This window comes from Haplochromis burtoni, unplaced genomic scaffold (genome assembly GCF_018398535.1).
Source record: "Haplochromis burtoni strain Fernald_Lab_line unplaced genomic scaffold, NCSU_Asbu1 Contig_459, whole genome shotgun sequence".
In the NCBI taxonomy this organism is placed as follows: domain Eukaryota; kingdom Metazoa; phylum Chordata; class Actinopteri; order Cichliformes; family Cichlidae; genus Haplochromis; species Haplochromis burtoni.
In genome coordinates, this window is record NW_024582820.1 from 365,913 (window position 1) to 374,110 (window position 8,198).

General features: G+C 51.1%; 1 protein-coding gene across 2 annotated transcripts in view; it reads right to left on the bottom strand.

The window, feature by feature from the left end:
- The window catches only part of LOC102297081 (spectrin beta chain, non-erythrocytic 1), a 113,262-nt gene that overhangs the window by 35,726 nt on the left and 69,338 nt on the right, over positions 1–8,198 (bottom strand). For both annotated transcript variants that reach the window (XM_014341190.2, XM_042213604.1), the window contains 16 exons: positions 6,745–6,918; positions 5,563–5,654; positions 5,309–5,389; positions 4,302–4,417; positions 4,050–4,162; positions 3,760–3,947; positions 3,092–3,209; positions 2,702–2,860; positions 2,261–2,356; positions 1,924–2,130; positions 1,629–1,782; positions 1,394–1,545; positions 1,074–1,292; positions 910–990; positions 615–821; positions 321–532 (listed from right to left, as the gene is read on the bottom strand). In XM_014341190.2, the coding sequence (XP_014196676.2) occupies positions 321–532; positions 615–821; positions 910–990; positions 1,074–1,292; positions 1,394–1,545; positions 1,629–1,782; positions 1,924–2,130; positions 2,261–2,356; positions 2,702–2,860; positions 3,092–3,209; positions 3,760–3,947; positions 4,050–4,162; positions 4,302–4,417; positions 5,309–5,389; positions 5,563–5,654; positions 6,745–6,918 (2,369 nt within the window). The remainder of the gene's footprint in view (positions 1–320; positions 533–614; positions 822–909; positions 991–1,073; positions 1,293–1,393; positions 1,546–1,628; positions 1,783–1,923; positions 2,131–2,260; positions 2,357–2,701; positions 2,861–3,091; positions 3,210–3,759; positions 3,948–4,049; positions 4,163–4,301; positions 4,418–5,308; positions 5,390–5,562; positions 5,655–6,744; positions 6,919–8,198) is intronic.

Below are 8,198 nucleotides of genomic sequence, written 5' to 3' on the forward strand. Positions count from 1 at the left end.
CACACACACACACACACACACACACACACACACACACACACACACACACACACACTCTCTGAAGAACCTGTGTCTGGTGGTGTAAATAACAGTTTACTGGTCTGTTCCCACAGCTTCCACTGCTGGAACATTATTTCTGGCCCTGCTGGGAGGAGAGGGCAGAATATTTGATGGAGCAGTAAAACACCCCGTAACTGAGCCGTTAAACGAGCGCGCTGACTGTGGGCGTAACCCGGACAGGGTGGGCACGGCGTGCGTTTGCATGGAAATCTGATATTTTCCGTTATTCTTCGGCGATCCAATGGCGGGCCGGTTCTTACCGGTGCTGGACGACCTCCAGGTCCTCCAGTTTCTCGGGGATGTCCATGCTGTTGAGCCACTGCTCCTTCTCGTCGATCCACACCTCGCAGGCGTCGGCTTCGCTCATCATCTTGTAGAGCGCCAGAGCGTCCTGCAGCGCCTGTTTCCGGAGCCGCGTCAGCTCGGCCACCTCCTTGTAGCGCTCCTCGATGCCCGCCAGCCGGCTCTGAACCTGCGAGCACACAAACCGTCAGCGAGGTGCGTTCTGGGATTTTGAAGCTTTAACTGGTTTGAAGCTTTGCTGCGTCCGTCACCTCCTCGGAGTTGGCCTTCTCGGGCGGCAGCGTCCGCGACTGCTCGTGCAGAGCGTCGATGACGGGCCGGTAGCTGCCGATCTCCTCGGCCACGTCCTTGTGCTTCTTCACCAGAGCCTGAGTGGAGAACTCGTCGTGGCCGACGTCGACGCTGGAGACGATCCGCAGCACGTCCAGCATCCACGTGTCGATGTCGTCCGCATCAGCCTGCAGACGGAAAAACAAACAGCACGTTTACCTTCCTGTGTCAGGCGAGTTCAGTCGCTGGTTTCTGACACTGGGAGAATGTTTTCACCTGGAACTGGTGCTGGTTGCAGGCCTCCTGCAGGCGGGCCTTACGGACAGCGGAGAGATGCTCCAGAGCCGCCCACTGTTCCTGCGGGAGGTTGGAGGGAAGGCGTTAGGAACAGGCGGGGATTCAATCGTGTCGTGTGTGACCGCGGCACAGGTGCGTCGTACCTGGATGTCCTTGATTCGCTCTTTTATCTTGTCGGCTCCAAAGTGGTTGTCGGCCACCAGCTCCTCGCCCTGTTTGATGGTCTGCTGCAGGTGGGCGGCGCGGCCGGTCATCTCGTCTTCAAAGGCTTTGTGCTGGCTCAGCAGTCGCAGCGAGCCCGTGAGGTCCTTCCCATAATCCTCGGAGGAGAGGATCTGCTCCTTCTCCCTGATCCATCCCTCCTACAGACCCCACACACACCCACGCTTCAGTCACACCTCCTCAGAGCAGGAGCTCAAACCACTGATTTACTACAAATAAAATAACAACAACAACTGATCACCTCTTCAGCCATTTCCCAGAAGAACTTCCACAGGCGGCGGGACTCCTCGAGGCGTGCTCGCCGCTCAGCCGCCAGCTGGTTCAGCTCCTGGTAGCAGAACTCGAGGTGAGCGACTCGGTCCTTGATGATCTGAGGGTCACACGGCTTGTAATCTGAGGAGGAGGAGGAGGTGAGATGGAGGTGTTACTGGAGAACAAACAGCTGGAGCTAAGCGGGTAAAGTCTGCGTGTCGCACCCTCGGTGTCGCTGGCAAACTTCTGAGCGTTGCGGTTGACGTTTCGGACTCGGTCGGCCTGGATGCTGATGTCCGCCTCCACCAGGGCGTGCTTCTGCAGCAGGTCCTCCACGCCCAGCAGGTGCTTCCCGTAATCCTGAGACAGCAGCAGCATCTGGAGGTGGAGAGCACAGGGGCGGAGGTTAAACCAGCAGCAGAGCACAAACACGTGTCCTCAGAGGAAGAGTAAAGAAATAAGAACGACCAATCAGGAAGACAAAGCCACTGATAAAAGATGGCGGCCGTCCCTCCGTACCTTCATCTCGTCCATCCAGTCCATGATGTAGAGCATCTCCTGGAAGACTCTCTGCAGGCCCAGGTTCATCTCCAGCCGCTGCCTGCGGGCCTTCAGCAGCTCCAGCAGATACTCCCACAGCCGGATCACGTTGTCCTTCCTAGCTGTGATGCGTTTGATGTCATGGTAACTCTCCGCCTCCAGCTCCTTTGCCACGGCAACCACCGCCTACACCGGTGATAAGGAGGAGATGAGAAGGAGGAGAATGACTTTCTAAGCTTTCACTCCGTCACCTGTGACCTCCGCCTAAACCAATCAATACGGGACGTCAGACGAGACGAGCAGGTGACGGACTCACCTGAACTCGCTCCTCGTACGCAGCGATGTCCGTTTCTATGGCTTCGTGTTTCTTAGTAGCAGCTTCCACGGCCTGAAGGTCGAATCCAAAGTTATCCTGAGGGACGACAGAGGAGAGGAAATGAGGAGAGGAGAGAGGAAACGAGGAAGACACAGAGGAAACAACATGAGGAGGGGACAGGGGAGGGAATAAGGATAAAGGAGAGGAAGGGAGTGGGAAAGAAAAAAGGAGATGAGGAAGGGAATGGGGACAAAGAGGAGAGAGGAAAGAAAATAATAAGGATATAGGAAACAAGAAGAAGATGAAGATAAGAAAGGATACACGGAAAGGGAAGGAAAAGAGGAAAGGAAACATGGAGGTGATGAGAGGACATAAAGATCAATTAAAATGATTCCTATAAAAGGTTTCGATCAAAGGTGACCCGGGCGGAGCCGAGCGTACCTGTGAGACCAGCCTCTGGTTCTCGCTCAGCCACGTCTCCCTCATGGCAGCTTTGCGGTCGAAGCGTCGGGCGAGTTGCTCCAGTTTCTCCTGACGAATCAGCTCCGTCCTCAGAGCCAGCTCCCGTTCGTGCTCCGCCTTCTCCAGACGCTCCCACGCCTAAAACAAACGCACACAGGAGCAGGTCTTTACATCTGTCTGAACATCTGGATCCGAGCAGTTCTGAACCTTTACAGGTTTGGACTCAAAGCCAGGTCGACACATCCAGGCGTGACTCTAAACTGTCCAATCAGCTCGCTTCGCCTCTCAGGGCAGATTAATGTAAAATAAACGTTTAAAGGCTCCATTCTTGAGCTCCGACACAGAGCTGGAGGCGGGGCGGCCGGGTACCTTGTTGATGTCGGAGATGAGTTTGCCCTCTCGGGGGGTGTAGACCTTCTGGTTGTTCGCCCTCATCTTGCTCTGGATGGTGAACAGAAGGACCTCCAGGTTTCCCTTCTCTGTGAACCTGAAACACAGCAGCACAAACTCAGCCGTCTGAACCCTGCAGAGGAGTCTCCGCCGCTGCTGTCGGCTCAGTGTAACGGGAGGAACGGCGAGTCTTTTTGCTTTGCTCTCAGATGTGCGCCTCGTTCCAGGAAAACTATTAAACGTCAGGTTTGTTTCATATTGTTTCATCTCCTTTAAAGCAGCTGTGCACTGCTTCCTGTTTGTGTGTCGTGGTTACACACACACACCTGAAGCACGTCTAACTGTCTGCGCTGCACTGATGGCTCCGCCCAATCTCTCCATCATCTCCAGGCCTGTCTTTAGTCTCTCCTCATCTCTGTAATTCTGTCTCGCTCCACCTTTGAGTGTCTATTCATCTTAATCTCCACCTGCCTGGATGTGCAGGTGGAGATTCCTCTACAAAGAGTTCGCTGCTGTGTGATCAGAGCACAACCATCCGGCACATTAAGCGCGCCGCTTGTCGTTGTTACCACTTCCTGTCTAAATTAATTAAAAACGCTTCTCGTCTGTTTCCATGGCGATGTCTCGCATTAAAAGCAGATACTGACTTTGGGGGCTTCTCCACGGTGCGGTAGGTGTTGAAGGCCTGCAGCTGCTGCTGGACTCCCACCAGAGAGTTGGCGAACTTCCTGTTGTTGAGGATGATGATGGTCTGTTCGATCCACTCCAGCAGGTCAGACGCCAGAGACTCGTACTTCTCGATCATCTTCTCCGTCTCGATGGCGTTGTCCAGAACCTGAAAGGAAAAAACCAACGTGAGCTTAACGTCTGGTATATTTCAGGAAAGAAAGTGTTGAACGAGACGTTTTGTTTCTTTGTTCTTTAAAGTCGTCGTCACCTTCCCAATTCTCTTGCCCTCCACCTTCAGCGCCTTCATCTTGGAGAAGTAGTGGTAGTAGGTGACCACGTAGGTGATGATGGACTTCTCATCAGGGTGGTCCACACTGATGTCTGCACACGAGCATGAAGAGCACAGATTTAACATGTCGTGTGTGTGTGTGTGTGTGTGTGTGTGTGTGTGTGTGTGTGTGTGTGTGTGTGTGTGTGTGTGTGTGTGTGTGTGTGTGTGCGTGCGCGCGCCGTGGCTTACCCTCGGGGTCCAGCAGCTTGGTGAGGCCCAGGTGCTGCTCGGCCAGGTTGAAGGCATTCTGCAGATTGTAGTGAGCGTTTGATTTCTTCAGCTTATCGAAGTCGATCAGGTCGGGTCTGCAGACCGGAAACAGAAGGAGAAAGGTCAAAAGGTGACGTGATTCCAGCTCTACTCGCAGACATCGTCACACGCTGATGGCACGCAGGCTAAAATGATCCCTGTCAGAGTTCAGCGCATTAGCTCGAGTTGTCTGGATGAATTAGGAAGCTCAGATTTTTTGCTGTTGCCATCTTGGTGTTGATAAACTGCAGGTGAGAAGCAACGCGTGAACCTGAGGAACTAAGGACAGAATGGGCTGTGAGGTCAGTTTATGATCATTGATATGCAAATCGTCATGATTTATGAGTACCATTCACAGAAGTGGGGAATGGCTGCAAACACAACATTGTAAGATGCTGTGCAGATGAATAGTTTCAGCCTGTCTCAGCAATGCAAAGGTCCCAGCATCCAACATCAGCCTGGAGGAGAGGGAGGCACTCAGAAGTGGGTGATGGGTTGTCTGAAGCAGTCAGAACAGGACGCTCGGTACTGTTAACGAGACGCTGCCTTCCTTTTTCATCGGGATGTTTTCGTCTCATCTCTTTTTGTGACTAACGGAACTTTATTCTTTATGTTTCCGCCTTCCCTCCATCAGGATTAGATGTTTAAAGAAAAACAAGTTTGTCCACAAGTGAAAGTTTTGTAGAAGCCTGCGTACATCACACCTAATAAACTAAAGAAAGGAAGGTTTTAAATCTTAATGAGCTCCGAAGGACGCCGCGGTAAAAGCTCCCACGAGCTCCTGCTGTGGTGTTGGAGTGTTCGTCTTCGTAGAGAGTTCCTCTAAAAATCATTTTAATCTGTTTTTTAAAAATGTGATTAAGCAGAAGCCAGATTTCTCCACTCGGAGAAGCGTGTGCCGGGTTTCTCTCGACCCTGCGCAGCACCTGCAGCAGGCTGAGCCCTACCTGTGTTTGTGGATGAGGGCGTTGAAGGCCATCCCGTCCCTCCAGCTGGTGGTGAAGTTGTGGATGTTGACATTAGGATATCTGCAAAGAAGAAATCACCATAAATCCATCTAACCATGTCAGAGTAATGACATCAACGTGCTGAAAGTGAGCTGCGACAGCCCCCCCTCGACCCGCCTCCCTGGACCCACAGCCAATCACAGTCCGCGCAGAGTCGTATAAGAAACTTTCAGGAGGGGAACCGAAGGACTCACCCTGCCGTCTTCATCTGACACCAGAGCAGCAGAGCGTCTTTGGCCGACTTCTTCTCCTTGTTGTCCTCCGTCTCCACGCTGATGTCCTGGATCTGAGGCGCACAGTTTAAAGAAGCAGTCAGCTTTAGGGTTAAACCGACTCCGAGGACTCTCACAGCTTTTAAAGATGAGACAAAGTACGCAAAATGTGCTGAACAACATCTCTGCAAACCAGAAACGTCCTCATTTTCCAAAACGTCCCCCAATTTCCTGAAAATCTCAGTGTGTCCTTACAAAGACACACGAGCCTACAGACGTAACCATCTCACCTTCATTGATGGACGTCCATCAGTTTGAGTCCGACAGCTCGAATGATTCGAGCACAGCTGATGCGTATATGAAACCAACTGTGGTCCTGCTATCGGTCTGCACTCGCTCCTCCACCGCAGGATTTTAAACCGTCATTTTTTAATCCTCACAGCTTATAAAAGCTAAATCCTTTTCACCCAACTGTTCACTGCCCCAGTGACATCGACCGTCAGCATACAGTAAAACCACGTCACAGGAAGAGCCGGGGCTTCGGATTTCACCTGATTGTGTTTAACGAGTCTGAAGCTAACAAACAGCCGCCTGGTTTGTGACGGATGAAGTGAACATTTTACCACCAACTTCACTTCAACTCGTCAGTTTGCAGCAAAATATGCCGATTTTTAAACTCACTACTTCGTAATCATATTAAGGGACTAGTTTCCAGTGTAGCAGTGCTTTCATAGCAACATAACGTTCACTTCTATGTGAAATAAACTGTAATATTAAAGGTGTCAGATTTGCCATTTTGCACAAAATAGTCTTTGGATGAAATCCTACAGGATGCAAAACAGCATCGATGTGAAAGGTTCAACAGAGGAAGTGCTTCATTATTTTAGGGATGCAAAATGGCACATAAGACTTTTTCTGTCTCACAATTGAAAACTGAGAAGTTTTGAGGACACAAAATCACAGACGGACGTAAACGGTGTCGTTTGTCCCTCGTGGAAAACACCAGCTTCTCTACTTCGGTCACAGTGGATATCTTTAGTGTTAGGGATGACTGTAATGACGTGTTTTGGGATGCAAAATGGCGCCCAAAAAAGAGACACACCACACTAGCAGGTGATGACCCAGTCTGGTGTTGGGATGCAAACTTGCTCAGCTGCCTGTTACCTGGAAGCGGAGGATGATGGTCCAGATCAGGCCTAAAGTGAGGCGATGGTTTCCGTCGACGATGTCGTGGGAGCCCATGTTCTCCAGGTGAACCCTCTGCTCCTTCAGGAACTGCAGAGCCTTGTCCACGTTTTCCAGGCAGTGGATCCTCATACGACCCTTCGTGGGTTTCGGCTGAAACGACAACAAAAACAGGAGTGAGGTTTTTTTTAAAGAACCCGCAGAAACCAGAAACCGTGAACCGCGTCAGGCCGCCGTGTGTGAACAGCTGCAGACACAGCTGAACGCTTTCAAACGGACACTTTCTGTTTTATCATCTATTTATTGCTTCACGCTGCAGCTGCGCTGGTGTCCTGAGTTTATATCCCTCCAATTGGAAACGTCACAGATTTACAGATCATGGCTTGAAACGTCCGGGATCGCCAAGCGACAGACAGGAGATCTGAGGACATTACACACGCTGTACTCTGGAGCACTTTGGGCATTTCTGCCGAAGTTTCTACATTTGCTTTAGTTTTGGTTGATGAGCAGCTTTTTAAAAAAAGAGATGGCGGGGTCCGCCCACCAGGGGGCGCTGCAAGTGGGACCTGAGAAACTGGCGTTGGAGCACTTTAGTCACTTTTGCGTTTGACTTCAGACTGTGGGCTCGAGCTGCTGATCAGCGAATCTTTGTTGATGATTTCGATTCATTTTCAAACTAAATCTGAGGCTTGAAGCTTTATGATCGTGATGATTTGGTGCTTTTTAAATCATATCTGACTGCAAATTTGAGGTTTTACGGATTTGATGCTCTAATTAAAGAATTGATATGGATCATCCTGGGCTCTTTCCTTTCTCTGTTTCTGGGCAGTTCACCCATGAAACTGTGCAGGTGAGGCGATTCCTGTCCCGGAGAGGAAACTGAGCCCAGCGTGCCCGCAGTCGTGGAACGCCCGTGAGCCTCGGTTTCCCAGCAGGCGGAGCAGAAGACGCCGAATGAGGAGGACTCGGCTGTGATTATGACCAAAGGATTTACAGGACGATTTAACGCTGCGATAACCCAGTTTACTGTCGAGCTTCAGCCCCGAATCATCAGCCAGATGTTTGACAGCTCAGCTGTCGCACAACAAACGGACGCGACTCCACCCAAGCTGAATGTGACATCGAGTCAGAAACAGGAGTTCGCTGCTCTCAGGGGTCAGGATGCTGTGACATCACGGAGAGTCTCCAGCTGACACAGGTGAGGCTGTGCACACCTGCCTGTGTTTCATGGACGTTGCTGAAAGCGAGCCTCTCGGACGGCTCTGACAAATTCAGGAAGGCGATGTTTACATTTGGATGAAATCCCGAAATATAAACTAAACACAGGACAAATAGAAGTCGACGATAAAATAAATGTCAGAGCAGCCACGTTACATCCTGCAGCGCGCGCGCACACACACACACACACACACACACACACACACACACACACA